This window comes from Nyctibius grandis, chromosome 7, assembly GCF_013368605.1.
Source record: "Nyctibius grandis isolate bNycGra1 chromosome 7, bNycGra1.pri, whole genome shotgun sequence".
Lineage (NCBI taxonomy): Eukaryota > Metazoa > Chordata > Aves > Nyctibiiformes > Nyctibiidae > Nyctibius > Nyctibius grandis.
The window spans coordinates 53,375,800-53,393,087 of record NC_090664.1 but is presented as its reverse complement, the minus strand read 5'-3'; the positions used below and the strand labels follow the sequence as shown (position 1 = coordinate 53,393,087).

The 17,288-nt window shown below is 40.8% G+C and overlaps 1 protein-coding gene across 6 annotated transcripts in view; it reads left to right on the top strand.

Moving 5' to 3' along the window:
* SCN5A (sodium voltage-gated channel alpha subunit 5) overlaps positions 1 to 17,288 on the top strand; it is a 173,677-nt gene that overhangs the window by 103,302 nt on the left and 53,087 nt on the right. For 3 of the 6 annotated variants that reach the window (XM_068404983.1, XM_068404982.1, XM_068404981.1), the window contains one exon: positions 617 to 628. In XM_068404983.1, coding sequence (XP_068261084.1) covers positions 617 to 628 — 12 coding nt within the window. Of the gene's footprint in view, positions 1 to 616; positions 629 to 3,096; positions 3,106 to 13,845; positions 13,993 to 17,288 lie in introns of all 6 variants that reach the window. The other 3 variants (XM_068404979.1, XM_068404978.1, XM_068404980.1) reach the window with 3 other exon arrangements.

The following is a 17,288-nucleotide window of genomic DNA, read 5'->3' as shown; positions in this document are numbered from 1 at the left end:
AGAGAAGGGCTGTCCTAAAAAAGCCCTGAGGAGGCGGGCACAAATTAGCTACTAAACGTTAATTTCTCCGAGTTCATTGCAGAAATCTTTACAGTGTTAGTGCATCTGCTCACGAGCAAGTCTTACACGTTGACCATCTCCTTGGGGAGCTGAAGGGCAAGGGGTCAGAAAACTTTATCATCAAGTCCCACTGTCCAAATAGACACCTAGGTAACAAAAAAAGAAGTCTGAAATTTTTGGTAAACACTTTTAGGGACGTTTTTGTATCTTTTTTTGAGGAATACTTTTATTAAAATGACCTGTGGATCAGTGTGGTAGCATGGATAATATCTTTTTTTTTTTCTTTGAAGTCCTTTTCTATTCCCAGCATTGAATTAGTTAAACCTACAAGCAGAGTACGCTTGAAAAGTGAAATGTGAATATAGTGGATGGGTTTCTTAGTATTAGCCGATCTGCAAATACTGACTAGTATAAATGCATTTAATAGTGTATAAATGTGTTTAATTCTGGTTTGTTGGGTTTTTTTCTCTTTTTGGCCTTTAAAGATATCCACGCCTTTCTGCTACATCTGACAGAGAGTCATAATCTTAAAAACTCTCAGATTTTTCCTTCACAGAGCAAAGCAAAAGTTTGTTAAAACTTTGCATGTAAGTGTCCATGAGGTCTGGAAGCGTGTGTGTGTGTGTGTGTATGCACACGTGTGTATGTTGCATCACCGTATTCCACCTTCCTCAAGATAAATAGCAACGTTCACAATTGCAAGCTAAACTGCGGCATAGAGCATGGAGGGTTTGGGATTTTTGGATCTTACTGTACCTTGAAAGTACAGAAATGTGGATTTCTCTTTAGCTGCACAATGTGCTCATGTAGGTGCTGGTGTGTGTATTAGTAGATGGAACAGGTAGCTGTCCATTTTATGCTGTACAGCAAGTAAATGTGCAATTAGACCTTTAGTGAGATCTATTAGAGTTGTGAGGGAGAGAACTGATGTAGAAAAAAAGGCTTTTTAGTGAAACGGAACACTATGACTGAAAGTTGATCTGAAAATACTAAGAAAATTTCTTCATATTGTTTCAATAATATAGAAACTTTATCATATGTAATATAAATGACGAGGATTCAGAGTGAAAGAAAGTAGGAGGAAACAAAATCCAGTAGGAGAATCAAACCAAAATAATGTTTTCACACTGTATCTTTTAATTAAATTTTCAATAAACATTAGAGTAACATTGTCACGTTACCACAAAATATTTGGATTGCAGTAAAGTAATATAGTTCACTGCTAACATGTGCATTAAATAGAAGGGATGGAGTTGAGAAATGTATTAATTAGCTTTGTCACTAGTGTTTTCCAGGCTTTGACAAACAGCTGCTGAAGGTCACTGCCATTCTCCCGTACATAGCCCTGATCAGTGGTTTTCAACCTTTGTCCACAGGCCTGTGAGGTCTACTGCTGAAAAGGTCCAAACAAGAAACGAATTCATATATCCAGCAAACTATTTTATCACATTTCTAGAAAGGAAAATGTGTGCATGCAAGGGGGTTCCAACTCAAAGACTCAAAATACATTGGCATAATAAATAAACAAAAATAGGAAGAAGCTCAACAGCAGAAATTATAGCTGTGTAGTGAGCTTTGCATTTGCTTTCCTGCAAAATCCTAATAAATCTGCACAGCTGTAAACGTCTCCATAAGGAGCAGAGCCATGAGAAAGCAGATCCCAAAAGACTGAAAGGTCTGTCATTTTTAACGGTGCCTATTCAAAAGACATATGATCTCTCAACCCACAAAAAACTCTCTTGATCAACACGTAGGTTACTGCAGAAGGTATTAGTGCACCTGGAGGTCAGTATGAAATCCCAGTTTAGATTTATCCCAGTTTGGATTTAGAGTTGTGAGCAGTACAGCTTGCTAACCTTTGTATCATGGGCAGCCCTGTGGGACTCTGAGGAATAAACTTCCCCACTCTCTCCCAGAAGCTTTAATTCTGTGACCCCCAACTCCATGGGGGTCCTTGCCTCCTTCCCTCTAGGATGGCCATGATAACCACAGCAGAGCTCGCAAAGGGAGAACAATGTGAACAAGAGCAAAATTTACATGATTTCACTGAAAGGGCACAATTATGGTGAAGTATGTTTTTGTGTGGAGGACATCATACAGAAAGGAAACAAGAACTACCAAGGGTATGCTAAACATTCAAATCTATTCTAACTTTCCCTTAATTATAATCCATATTTTTACATATTTAAATATTTTAGCATATACAAACAGAATGTGTATGTATATTTACTTCTCAGGAGAAGACAATGTACCCTGCAAAGTTGTTGGCTGACCTGGAATTTAGCAGCCCTTTGGCAACATTGCCAGAACCTGCTTTCCTCCTCATGCCTGTAGATTTTGGTGCAATATAATTGGAGAAGAGGCAAAAGGAGATGCATCAATAGGGAGCATATGCATGCATGCCTCTCAAGCGCATGGCTAGGTAAATCTACACAATCCTTACACATCCTTTACACTTCCTCTGTCAGTTGATGATCCTGGACCATATCCTGTTCATCACATGCTCACATCAGTCCAGACCCATCTGTCATGACAGAGAGGCTAAAGGGAGGCTGGTCTCAAGGAGAACTACAAAGTTGTTGATCCGAATGGGGTATTTTAGGGTGATGATCAGCTCAGCTTAAAGCTCCTGTACCAATGCCGGGCTCTTCCCGGAAAGTCACAAAACTACTCTAAAGTAAGCCATTGTGGCTATGAGAAATGGGCTTCACAGTGTTACACACAGCAGTTTGAAATTTCAGATGATGAGAAACCCTTCTGTGACTGCACATTTTCCTCTGAGTAATAGAAATGTCTAAGTTTAAATTTCAGCTGCCATTTCTATTATCAAAGCTTACACTGGCAGCAGCCGTCTTCCTGAAAGCTACCAATTTGTGGCACTGTCATTGAGAGGGTTTCAAAGGAGCGAGACCACCTGATAGCTTCTAAATCTCCTTTGATTACTGAGATGCAAGTGAGATGCTCTGCTGGCTCAGAGAGACAGGGGACACATGCCTGTAGCGAAAGGATCGGAAAGAAAAAACTGAACAATAAAAGTCAGCACAGGTGCAAGAAGCTGGCAGAATAGGAGTGAGGCTGAGAAAGGACCGCCTTGAACTTCGTTAATTCATCTTTATTGTGATATGTGTGTTGATGCCAGTTACTGCAACATTTTTGCTTAGGGCTTTACCTAACCCCCTTCCTTGCCCTGCTCATGGTGCTGGGGAAGTCTTTCCCTGTCAGTCCACAAGATTTTTTTCAGGATTTGATGAGAAGTTTAACCTTATAATGAGAACAAGAATAATAACAACAAAAATATCATCCACTCGGTCATACTTTGGACATGGTGTCCAAATAACCTTCTATTACATTAAAATTGTCTTCCATTTCTCCTCTGTCTTTGAGATGTATAATTCTAAGTATGGGTTGTCCTACTAGGAAAACAGCTCCCTAAAGCTCAGCAGCAGCCACAGCAACATGCTGGTTACATCTTCTCACGGTTCTTTTGGGTTCTCATTTTGGCTTCCTTGATCATTAAATTGCAGAATTTTTCTTCTTGAACCTCCATAGAGTGTCTTGTACTGGCTTATAAAGACCATCTTTTCCTGTGTGACAGCAACTTTCAGTCTCCTGAAGGAGTAAGAACCAGATTATGGGGACAGTAAGGTGATGGGACAATTCAGTGTGCACAGTCCAGTCCACCTGACACAGTGTATCCTACTAGAACTCACGTGCAGTTCAATTACATTGAAAGTTTCAGACATCAGAGGGTTTTATACCATTTACATTAGATATAAAAGTCCAAAGCTTAAATCTTTAAAATTCCTACTTTAGTATTACTTAACCTTCTAGGTGCCCACAGTTGTAGCCCAGAACAGTGCGTGCCTTTTCCACAGTGACATCACTTTGTGGTTCAGAGGAATCCTGTGATTAATCGACTAAAAGGAGGTTCCAGATGAGTAATGCTCGGTGTCCTGAATCAGTCCTCAAAGTATGGTGTCCTACACTTATACTGTGGAACTCTGTCTTGTTTCTGTTACCCCGGACCTCAATGATGTCCAGGTCTTTCTGCATACTATCTGGATCTTTTTCTGCTTTGATGAGTTCCTACAGTCAGCAAATTTTGTTAGAACAACCTAAGAAAATGGCTCTACCCTTTCCTTGTTGTTTGAGTCAGCCCAACAGGGTTGTTACTGCTTTCTCCTCCTTCTTAAATTTAATTACTACATGACCTGCCTTACTCAAACTACTGCCCTCAACTCGATCTGTCTATAGCATGCCACTGAGAAGAAGATCCAGGCTGTGGTGGCTAGTGGGTCTTGGCCACGGCAGTCTGAAAAGCACCTCACATTCGCCCACTCTGCCGTGACAAAGCCAGGCATGGATGCTGCTTTCCGCAGAGATAACACCTTTGTATTTTCACACGCAGCCCAGTGCCGAGCCAGCAGCACTTGCCTGCTCGTCTTCAGAAAATGCCTTTATTGATTTGTTCCGACGGAGTGGCTAATTGGGTCATATGGAAAGTGCTGCCTGCCTGCTGCTGGGATGGAGAGCTTTGCGGCTTCTTACCCCTTCCTCGACACCAGGCACGCACGCCGCGGGAGCGATGCCGTTCCGTGCACCAAGGCCAGGTCCCAGCTCCCACCATGACTGGTTTGTGCCATCCCAAGACTGCAAAGCCAGACCTCTTCCCAAGGCTTACCCCAGCTGTGGAAATCCTTAAACAGCAGAAAGTTGTTGCTGTGCCTTCTAGGGCTCACCTTCGCCTTCTAGGGCTCACCTTCCCGTGACCTGGCAGGGAATATTGCCTGCGGGAAGGGGACAGTGTCTTTTGTTGCCTCTCAGGGTTTCCCAGTTTCCCACCTGCACAGCTGCACTTCTCCACGTGCTCCTCCTAGAGCCCTCCAAGGCAGAGCAGCACCTCTGCTGTGATTTCCAGGAGGTCTGGGTCTGGGTCTGCACAGAGGACCCGAGGGGTGTAGGTTGCCTGGATTTTGTGCACCAAATGAGTATTTGTTGTTCCAGAGCACGCCTTGCTTTCTCAGTCATATTCACATTTTTTTCTCAATTGGCAGTTCTCCCCTTGTGTCTACCCTTGTCTGGGCTCCACCAAACACATCGCCCAGGAAAACCAGTTTTCCAGACTTTAGATGAGTAACTGCCTCTGTACACATCAGTGACAGAGCTGGCTGCCACCAAATCTCTGTCCAATGGTATGGTTTCTATATTGCCCGGAACCGGACCAAAACCCCAAGCTTTTATTCTCTTCTTCCTTATATTTATTTCAGAATTATTGCCTCATTTTATTTCATTTGACAAGATGAAACATTCTGATGTTTTGGGGTTTTTTTGCATGTTTCTGCCAGTAAGAGATTCATAATTTTGAGGTCAGAGAGGACCATTTGGATGATCATGTTTTAGCTTTCTCATAACACTGAGTGAAAGACTTCAACCAATAATTTCTGCACAAAGCCTGTAAGTTTATTTTAGCTGTGATACATCATTTGTAAGACAGAGAAAAGAATGAAATGTCTCAGGTAACAGAGAGTTCACCATCTGCATCTGGACCCACATCTGTTTCCTTTGTATACAGTGGAAATTTTACTGTAAAACTCCTGTGCATTACAGACCTGCTCCTAAACCTGAAGTGATTCTGTAAAAGTCAATAGAATTTTTCCAGGTTGACATAAGAGCAGCTGAAATTATTGAAAATTGCTATGAAAAATGCCAGTGCATAAAGATTTTGCTATAAAATTGTTTGTGACAATGTCTTATGCTCCTAATAATTCTAACGTCTAAAAATCAGAGATACCATGAAGTCGTGTGTTTATTTGACAGGGTACATTAATTTCAGCCTTTTACTGCAGGAAATATACTTTATTGTCAGGAACCGTAATGCCCTTTCAAAGACTATTTATATTCCGTCTGTTTTCAGTTCCAGTCTGTGGGATACGTTCTCTTTGAGTGCAACTGGATGAAATACCTTTGAATTCTGTTGATGCCTCCCCAGTTCTTACTGGCAGGAGAGTGAGCCTATGTGTATACATGCATGCAACATGCAATAAATCTTACAGCATTCTTCTTGTCAGCTTTATTTGGGCCCATATTTTTCTGATCATTAAGTAAGATAGCAGGGGTTTTTTCATTATTATTAGATACATAGTTTGCCTGGATTTCTCACTTCTTAAACTGTATGTTTTGCTTTGCATTTCTTGAAAACTACGTAGAACTCAATTATTAGCTAATTATTTTTAACAATAAAATAGAATATTTCTGTATTTATTGTCTTCGGAAGAAGAGCAGCAAGGCCATTATAAAAAGAAAAAGGACTGTAAATCACAGTGGCAGATTCAAAGCCACCATTAGTGGCTGTGATGATGTTTGTCTGGTGAAGTTTTAGTTCTCCTTTATTCAAAATGAAAGAAAATACCAGGGAAGGCTGGTTCTAGGGGAATTTTTGCCATTAACAGCCTCTGCTGAGCAGCTGTGGTTTCTGGCCAGCCTTAGCCTTAGCCATTTTGAATCTTAAGGGCCAGATTCTGGTATTTTTATCTAGATCTAAGCATCTTCATCTTTGCCTTTACATATAGAAAGGCATTTGTGTTTATTTTGTTTCAGTACAACGAGGCAGAAGGAGAAGACTCTGTGTTAGATCTCTTCTGACGTGATTAGAGCAGTCACACTGCGAACAAAGGTTTTAGGATGCTTATTCAGTACGCGGTGGCAGGGAAATATATTTGTCCACAGCATAATGCCTAAGGTGCAGGAAACACAGGGAGCTGATGGAGGAGAGAAAGAGGGGGGAGAAAAACCAACAACAACAACAAAAAAAAAGCCTGGCATTGGAGGAAAAGATATCAGGTGTAGCGGACTTGACAACATGCATTTGGACAAGTGCCCAGACCGTGGACTACGCGTCAGTCACAGCCTACTGGGTGCCATTTCCCAGTATCCATATCCCTCCCTGGAGCAAAATGCTGCCCAGAAATGAGCATTTCTCACTGTTTCTCCCTTCGGTAAAGAAAATGCCGACATTTAACATTTTGGATAAAATGAACAGCAGGCAGTTCCCCAACAGCTCCTGTGCCAAGTGAGACCGTGTGTGCATGTGTCACAGGGTTGAAATTACGCCAGTTAATTATGGTCCAAAATAACAAAATTTAAAATAGTGGTTATTTTGTTGCTATTACCTGTAATAATATGAGACATCCTTAATGATCAAAATATTAATGCCTTATTTGGGTGAAAGGTTGCACGTTATTTCAGTCACTCTCCCTCATTGCACTTTGAGGCAAACTTCCAAAATTTAAACTTCCATCAGAGGAGCCCATTAGTTTGAGTTCTTCATATTATACTGTGGAGAGATCCCAATTACCAAAAGAAACATAAAATAGAGTGTGATTAAACTTCAAAATGCAATTTAGCAGAAGGTATTAACTTGAACTCTGAACAATGAACACTTATGAAACACTTTCATTGCCTATTTAAGCCTATTGAATTGATAACAGGCTAAATTAACTTTGGCAGTCCATCTTTTTGCCAAGTTCTCCCACTTAGACTAATTTTAAGAGTCAACCCTTGGAATAATGAATCTATGTTTTATTACGGGCAGTGTGTTGCCCAGTGTGGGAAAAGATCTTAGGCCAGCAAGGCAGAAGCCATTAGAAATAGCATGCCTTGCTCCTCCACAGCCAGAGTTCAAACACTTGAAATGTTCTGAATTAATCCAAGAAGGAGCACTGCTGAACTGCTGTTTCCCTCCTTGAGGGATGATGTTTGGCGAAGCATCCAGCACTTGTGCAGAGACCAGCAGTTAGTGGCTGTGATGATGTTTGTCTGGCGAAGTTTTAGTTCTCCTTTATTCAAAATGAAAGAAAATACCAGGGCAGGCTGGTTCCAGGGGAATTTTTGCCGTTAACAGCCTTTGCTGAGAAGCTGTTGTTTCTGGTCAGATTTAGTCTTAGCCTTTCTGAATTTTCAGGGCCAGATTCTGGTATTTTTATCCAGTGAAGTACTCAGAGGTGGATTATTTTTTAGAACAAGTACTGCAGTTTTCTTCCAAATACCCCGTGACTTTCACAGGGGAAAAATGTGTTTCTTAGGTCCATGAGGAGAACAAGTTCTGTGTTTAGCTACATAGATGTAACTTCAGACTACAATGGCCTTAACTCTGACAGATGACAACTCAGTTGGAAACTCCCTTGGGATCTGTGGACATCCAAGTTGGAGGCATAATTTCATCTACGCAGGAGTTAAGCAACAGGTCTATGCTGTTTCTGAACTCTGAGACTATTGTGTTTAACCTGTTTGGCCAATGTTGCTCTTCTGCATGCATGTGTTAGTGAACTGGGTTTTAATAAATGGGGTCCCTATAAAGGCTGGGTCATCAAGAAAAAGAAAAAAAATCCAGATGGATTCACATGTCAAGTATGAGCAGCACCTTCTAACTGACATTTTACTGCTCCCTTTGACCAGATTGTTTCTGGCTTTTGCATAGATGAATGGCAAGAGAAAACACTGGGAGGAGTAGATAAGGGCTGAAAAACTGAACAAAAATCTGCCTACTAAGCTAGCCTGATGTCTGGTTGTTTCTGCTGAAGCGGAATGATGGACCAGGTGGCGCAGGATAGAGAGTGGGGATGATCAGTCTCAAATAATCAAGTTTAGACTTTCCCTTTCCTGTTGTCATACCCTCTCTGAGGAATTTGCAGCTCTTAAATTATGTACATATATTGCAGACTTAAAGTAGGACTTTACATGCTTTACATCAGTATTGCAAACACTGTAGCCTGCTAATAAACAGCACTTGTAAAGGAACACAGAGCAGCAAGAGTTCTCTCTGTGTCTTAGCTACAGCCTCAGTGCTGTGGTGTGGCATCACACCAGGTTTTCCTCTGATTTCTCATTAAACTGAGTAGTAGCAACTCTGTTTTACAGAAGAAATTCTTCAAACAGGGGTAGAGAGATTCTCAAATGTGCACACTTAAAATTGACAGCTGCACACCAGCCCTCTTTTATTCCTAGCAGAATAAGTGATATTAATCTTCCCATTCTTGTATTAAGGAAGCAAGGGGATTTTCCTGATGTATTTGATGATTTTTCTTCTCATGCTAAACGTTCAGCAAGATAAATCCACTGATTTTATTGGTGCTACAAGGTTTTACATTTATTTGTGAAAGGGGAGAACCAAGCTCATAAACGATCTGTTCTGGTAATAAGAACCTGCAACTCGTTTCCCCAGTTTGTGGTTATTTATTTCTCTCCCATTTTAGCTCAGATTTTTCAAGGCTTTCCAGAAAGACTGAATTCAGCATATCTGAGAGTTGTCAGCCCGACAGCTCTGCAGACTGTAGTCTCCTGTTTGCTTTACACATGGAACAGGTGCCACCCAGGCAGTAACGCAAGCTCGCCGTATTTCAGCGGCATTGCAATCTGCTTGCTTCTCCACTTGTGTAGAGGTAGGATATAAACAGTTCTGTTTTCACGATCACTTCTTGGCTTCTTTGCAGAGGAAGGGTGCCAGTTACTAGACGCAAACTGTTGCTGAGAAAGGATGCCAATTGCTACCAGGCACAGTAATTTTATGAAATCCATATCTGTCTGCAAGGAGGAACACAAACATCAACACTTACTTTACAGAGTAAACAGTCCTCTCATAACTCCGTGTGTCACACTGCTGAACTGGGTTTGCTATACATTAAAAGCTCCTCAGACTCCTATTAGGGTATCAGAAAACTGGCTATAGGAAGCTTTGCAGGTTAAAATATGTTGTCGTCTATTAAAGTAGTAATTGCTGCTCTGTTGAGCTGCATTTCTCAAGGAGGCTCAATTTCATAGTGTCAGTCCTCTATGAATGGCTACAGCAGCGATATTTCTGTTGCCAGCATCCTTGTCTCCTGATGATTCTTCCTCTGACGGGCAGTGTCCCATGGTAAAGTAGGGTCCCACCTGTATGGCCAAGTGTGTACAGACTCGTATATGGGGGGACCAGGACAAACATCCACCTCTCTGAGTCTGCACCTAGAAATGTCCTGACCGTCTAATTCCTGGAAAGTGATGGCAGAACCTGGACATCCATGAGATCCCCTTAGTGTCTCAAAATTGTTTTTCATGAGCCTGGTGGGGAGCAGAGAAGATACATAGGGTTGAAGCTTCCCATTGCACCATGGACTGAGCAAAGGGCAGTTTGCATTTGCACTGTCCCACCAGAGACAGGGGATACCCTGTACACCTCATAAATTAATTTAAATCAACTTTATCCTGCCACATCCTTCATCCTTGCTTGCTGGCTCTGCAATGACAGTTGCAAGGGGGGAGGGCTCCAGAGCCAGTTCCCATTTCTTGCCTCCCCACCTGCTTGGGAGAGGAAGCTTCCTGCTATCAAAGGCTTTGCACATCTTCTTTCCCACAACAGCCGTAGCCAGGGAATCAGGGAACAAATGTTACAAGTCAGGGTCATGATCTAAGGAGCGAGTGAAGCATCAGGAGAGCCCATTTGAGCTGATCGCCGTCTAAAAGGCAGGTCCTGGGATCCTCTTTCTAAATTTGCTTGCACAGGATGGAAAAAATGATATTTCCGTGGGGAAGGAATAAAGTGAATCCGTGCTGATGACAGGTATTTGTCTTGTTTTGCCAACAGCAAGTCTTCTTTCCAAAGGAGCGGCATTTGCACTAATCCCCATTTGAGCCTCAAACAATTAGCTGATCTGTGCTTTTCAGAGGCAGAACGCAGTGTGGAGCCTTTGTATTTATTTGTGTCAGCAAGCAAGTATGTGGGTCTGTGCACAAACACACTTGAGATGTCACCCAGATTACGCTCTATTTTCAATCCGGTTGCTGTTTTTCTGGTGCTACAACTGACGTGCAGCATGCAAGGGGACAACACTGGGTCTGTCCTCCTCCATGTGCTAATTACTGGTGCGGTGTTGGCAGATCACCTCTTTTTAGGGCCCAGATCAGAGCAGAGGTGAGCAAACTTTTGGTTTATGCTCTAGAGGAGCTGAAGTCTGTCCTGGGCTCCCAACCTTCCGTTTGCATGCACAAAGGTTTTATTCTGCTGAATGGTTTTACTTTATAAATTATGAAAACAACTGAATCAATAAATATTAACATAATGTGTATTGCCTTGGCAACATGGCACTTGATACAAAAATTAAAAACAAATTATATAAACCACCCACGGTGGGGAGCTTTACGGGAGATAAACCTGCTGCCGTTGCTGCCAGAAGAACGAATTATCTGGAATCAGAACAAAAGCAAACAGTCCGAAGTTAAACAACATAAACCAAAGGCACCTTTCCCCAGACAGGTCTGTGCTGATCTTCAGGTGCTGTGTGCTGGAAATGAGACTTGCATCCTGTGAGAGTGGCTTACCAGGGCTGGCATCAGCTGCTTGCAAAAACTCAGTTGATTCCCTGACACTTCTTTTGGGATCAGTCTATACAACCAGATTCTTTTGAAGAATCTTATTTCTCTTAGAGATTTTCTCCCACCTTATAAATTTACAGGACAAGTCTGAAAACACACAATGACGAACCAAATCATCGTCCGAGCACATGTGCGTGTTGTCCCCATTGGATACTTTGCCAGGATATATTTCATCAGTTTTAATTAACGTTAACTCATCAGATACTTGGTACCAGTGCGATTTCTGGGAAGCAGCTGGGTCGACATTTCCTGGAGTTTAGTCTCTAGGAAAGAGTTGCTAATTCTTGGTACCACGCAGAGGGGTTAGTAAATAGAGAATTGGTGTAAGTTTGGCATTTGACTCTAGCTTAGTGCAATAATTTGCTTAACAACTTGAGCATTTGTCAGATCAACCGAGTTACACAGACTCTTCTCATACACTGCACAGTTTCTAATGAATCTGAGTGCACAACCTTTCTGCATAAATGAACTTGAGATGTCACCTCAGATTGCACTGCACTTTTAACATGAAACAATTGTTTCTGTTGTTTTAGTGCTATAACCAATATCATGCCATTAAGATTACTTGGTACTAAGTTGTATGCACATTGCATTAAAAAAAAACCTTTTTATGGCTGAGCACCTTAGGTGTGCATACTGTGCCCTCCACATTAGCTTCTCCCCTGCATATTACACTGTTTCCAAAGATGCACCCTAAAGAGTATTACTTTTTGACAGGGATGGAACTGTAACTTGGTGATTATGAAGCACTCTCTGGCCTGTGAAGATCAGTGCTAAACTGTGCCTAGAAACTGTATGTAATACATTCTTATGCAGAGGGTACAGGCTTGGACACGCATAATTTAATTTATTAAAGTTAGAATATATTTTAGACCACATGCCCTCTGAAGCAGGAAACAAGTAATTTGATTTTAAATTAATTTGCTAGAAACACAGAACGACATTTGAAAGGACTGGTACAAACCTGACAGTCCGAAAGCATTTATATGGAGAGCAATTTGCTTAACCAACTGCTTCCTTTGTGTCATCTGTTCTTTCAGATAGTTATATTTGGAATAAAGTGTTTTTCTGCTCCTGGTACCTCTTGAAGGTCTTCCTGTGGTGATGTGGCTTTAGAGCTGAGGCAGGTAGGCTGCGGCTCCCTAGGGAAGGGAAACTTGCTTAATACATGAATAACGTCGAATGTCAGTCAAGCCAAGGGAAAAAAAAAGGTGGACAAGTGAAAGATAAATAGGTTTAAATAATTACTGTTGAAATCCTGTTATGCTTGTAATTTTTTTCTCAGCATGGAAGTTCTTCTGTAAGCAATTCAGCACAACCTTTTGAAAACGGCTACAGTTTTATTAATATTTTAGCAGGAGCATTAGTAATGGCACGAATGATGGTAGTGCTGTGATGAGCTGAGGAGTTTTCAGAGAAATCCCTGCCTTAGGTGAATCGATAAAGCCACACTGATTTACACCAGCAGAGAACCTGGGCCTCCAGATATAGGGACCAACCCTGCAAACATACTTTCCTCTGCCATTAGTCCTGGGAGTACTTCTAGAGAGCTCAGCAGCAATAATCATCACCCCAGGAAGAAGTGGTTGGATTTAATGGCACCACTCGTACTAGCAAGTGCTGGGTCTAGTCAGACGTGTTTGCAGAAGAAAAAATATTTCTCTGATTCCAGAGCCCACAACCTTTACAGTGATGTTCTTAAGGATGTGCTCCCCTTTCAACCCGCGGTTAAGTCCTGTTGGCATCAGTGGGTGCAAAGTAGTCTTAAGTGTCTTGCTGAATAGGAGCTGCATACGTTTATGTGTTTGCCTGCAGTTTTTCCACATCTACTTTTAGAAACCTTTTATCTCCTCCTGTGAACTTTGCGTTTTCCTCCCCTTCAATGTGTATCTTGTCTCCTCTGGGTGTGTTTTTTTCCACACTGTTTCGGGAAGACTCGTAGCACAGCGTTGGGTATTGCACTAGTGCCTTTCTCCAGCTGTAACACCGAGAATCACCACAACTTCAGAGTATGCCCCTCGGTTATTTGACTGAACTGCAAGCACCTTTCTGTGCACCTTGGGTCACTGGAGGAAACTTGTGTCTCAAAATCAGGCTCAAAATGGAGATTGCAAGGGTATTTCCTCCAATAGCTCAAAAAAAGTTGGCCTATTTGTACTTCCATTTTCTACAGCCAGATATCTTGACATACCCAGTTGCTAAAGCTCAAAAGTTACAGCATAAGCTTGTGTTATCTTGTTCCTTGCCATTTTTCCTTAAGATGTCATCCCCTGACAAATGTAGTCCAGGCTATTTTCTCTTCTAGCTGGGGAGTTCTTCTTCAGAAATAAGCATGCTATCAAAGAAAAAGAAAATAAACCCAACTAGGATTATTTCCAGCAGGAAAAACAGCTGCAGCTGAGGGGGCAGCGATGCCAAAGCCCAGGTGTCCGGAGTCAGAACTCTGAGATTTGTGAAGAGTTAAGTGAGTTGCACGTGGATAAGCAGTTGAAGGCTGAGCCACCACCTCCAGTAGGGCGAAAAGAGGTAACAGAAACAACTTTCCTACCTGATATTGCATGCAAGTCATTGCACCAGCTCTGTAGTGCATGTCACTGATGTATGTGGGGTTTATGGCTTGTAAAAATATATGTTTGTCAAGCGGTAGGAAAGCAGTAGTATGTAGTAGATATTACAGTCTTAGTAAAGAAGAGAGAGGACTTTATTGTTATAAAAACAATTGGAAAGCTTGGAAAGTATGCTTTATAAATTAAGATGAGGTTCCAAGAGACTTTGAAAAAACACAAAATCACCTATAATATTACACTCTTAATTTAGGAGCAAATATGTGTGTGTTTTCCCACTGAAAAGTAGTTCTAAGAATGGCATCTACTGACTTGGCAGATCTGTACCTTGAGTTCACTGGAGGGCATCTGCTATCTGTCGCAGATTACCATTTCTTTTCCTGTTAGCACATAGACCCAACAAAGGTGCAACAATTTAAGTAGCTGACATGAAGATACTGACTAAATAATAAGCCTTGGTATCATTCAGCTGATGTTCGTCGAAGTGTAGCTCATTCATCGCTTCTCAATGTGTACACATTGACATTTATTTTCAGTTTGTGGGATTATGTTGTCCTTATAAACATGAACACCAAAAATACATGTCTTTGTACTGTACACTAAGTAATTCCAGGCTTTAAATTCCATGTATCCTACTTGCTGACTTGTTAGGGTTTCTTCCCATTCAGATTTAGCATTTTATTGACATAACATTGCCTTTATTATTAGAGAGTGATGGATTCCTCTCTTTCAAATCAGGAACTGGAGGTCTTGGGTGATGTCCTATGAGTTTGGGGAGCTCCATAGCTCCTTGAGATTGGAACCAGTGGTGTTTTTGGGAGACTGAATTAATGAAAGGGAAAGGATGACATAGTATCAACATGCATCACACCTCTCCCAATTCTGCTATAAAACTTCTGGCAAATTTGTGCCCAGCAGGAGCAATCCCATGGAGAAATCTTGACAGGACAACAGGAAACAGACCCATCACAGAGCCAGAGCTCATCTTCTCCAGACCTGCTGATTCATATTATCATATGGGATGGAATTTACTGAACTAAATGTAGACATCAGTATCTGAACTTGTCGTTTGAGGCCCCTTTATAATCAATGAGGTTCTGGAGCCAATGTAGTTAGGTGAATGTGTCTCATCTCCAATTGAAATCAACATTTAAATTAGGTCAGATGAATCATCTTCTAGAAGTGCCTGTTAGTCTCCATTGACTATAAAGGGAGCCTAGGGTAACTAATGAGTTGTACACTTAGGTGAGTTAAATTCCACTCACAGTAACCAGAAATCCTCTAGCTATGAAGCATTTCTGTAAGCAGCAATCCTCTTTGCCAGAATACTTCTTGGCATATTGAACTTCATCTTCAGAAAGAAAAGGTTCTGAACTTCAGAGGAAGGAGAGCTGAATATTTGATATCTCAGTCCTAGGAAAAAAAATGTACATATATTTACCAAAGAAACACAAAACTTTAAAATAATGAGATGAAGCATTATAACTAGGAGGAGTTAGAAAACTGTTTCAGGAATTTTTCTCTCAGAGGATTAGGTATCCTTCATATTTAAATGTCTTCTGGAGATAAATAAACCCTGTGATCCTAACATGGAGGCTGGAAAACTATGTCCTTTTTCAGTGCCACAACGAAATGTCATGATAAAACAGGAACATCCTAGCCTTGATATATTCAGCAACATCGTGATAAACAAATAATCCCCATTTCCTCCCTCAACTTTCAAAGGGTCCTGGGATACAAATGTCACCTTTCTATAGTAGAGTATAATTGATTCTATTTGCAGCGGCTTAGAAAGAGGTGGAGGAATATGGCAATAATCCAGGGATGACTTGAAGTTAAACGGAAGTTCACATGAGGCTATGAATGCCAACATGAAAGAGTAAAGCCCAAAGGATGCTATTTTTGAAGGCCAGATCTTGTGTGGACATTACATACTTACAGTCCTACTATTCAGAAGTAATCTTTGTGCCGGCACACAAGGACATGCTAATCATCTTTTTGATGAATGTCCCAAGAACTTGCGACTAGCCAAATAAAGCCAGCAACTGCGAGGAAGTAACTTAACAGATTTGGTATGCCCAAGAGGCAGGGCTTAGAGTGAGTCAGTCAATGACAGGAAACACTGAATGTGTTCTGAATAAAACCCTGTTGATGTCAGTAAATGATACATTATGTGATTAAAAATTCATCCTATATAAATCATCAGAGAGACACCATAGAAATAAAATCATTGATGTCACAGGTGGATAAGACCTCAGAGAACAAAATGGTTGATTTCTCTGCCAAAACACTGCCCCATAAAATATTTTGTACAGCTTTGTGGAATCTGCCTTTAAATGTATCAGGCAACTTAGATTTCTTCATTTACCAAAGGGAACAATTCACTTGCTTAGAAGAAAAATCTCATGGCTGTGTATATTGCCTTAATAACCAGCTTTTTTTTTTTTTCCTTTCAAAGTACCATTTCATTATTCTCTTTTACCCATTTTATCTGTCATTCTCTTTTTATGAATTAATATAACTTAATTTAATAGACTGTTGTTAGTTTCCTTTTGTCTTTGGCTTACCCCCTAAAGTCACATTCTTTCATTTAATTATTTCTTGTAAATGAGTATCTCTGTGCCTTTTATCTGACTTTTTTTACCTCTTTCTTTGCATCTCCCTCATTTTTTCCTTTTTGGAGTTGTTTTGCAAAGAAGTAAGCACAATATTCCAAATACAACTTCCACAGAACCATAAAGAGAGGAAATAGTATTTCATTATCTAGACATGATACTTTCATATAGGTTTTCTGCATTGTTATATCCCACCCCAAAATCACATCTAATTTTTTAATATTACTCCAGCTGACTTGAGGTTACAGGTTTCCCGGACTTCCATTGAAATTTTCCCTGAATTTGTACTGGTTTTAGACATCTCATTTGCTATATTCTGTCCGTGTTTCAATTCTCTTTCCTTTCTGCTTCCTCACTTTCAGTACTCTCTCCAATTTAATATTATTGGCTAACATGAGGATTGTATCAGTCAGTACCTCTTCTATGACTTTAGTGAAGATAATGCTGACTCTAATCCCTACAGATCTCGTCCTCTGAAGACAGTTTGTGTTATATTTGGGTCCTTAGGATGGCTTTTCTCCACACAGCAATGGGTGAATCCAAACCAATTACAATTTATTTTAAAAGTAGACCTTTCTATAATAGACATCCGGATATTTTCTTAAGTTTTATATAACATATGTCAATTTGGTAGATTAAGGCT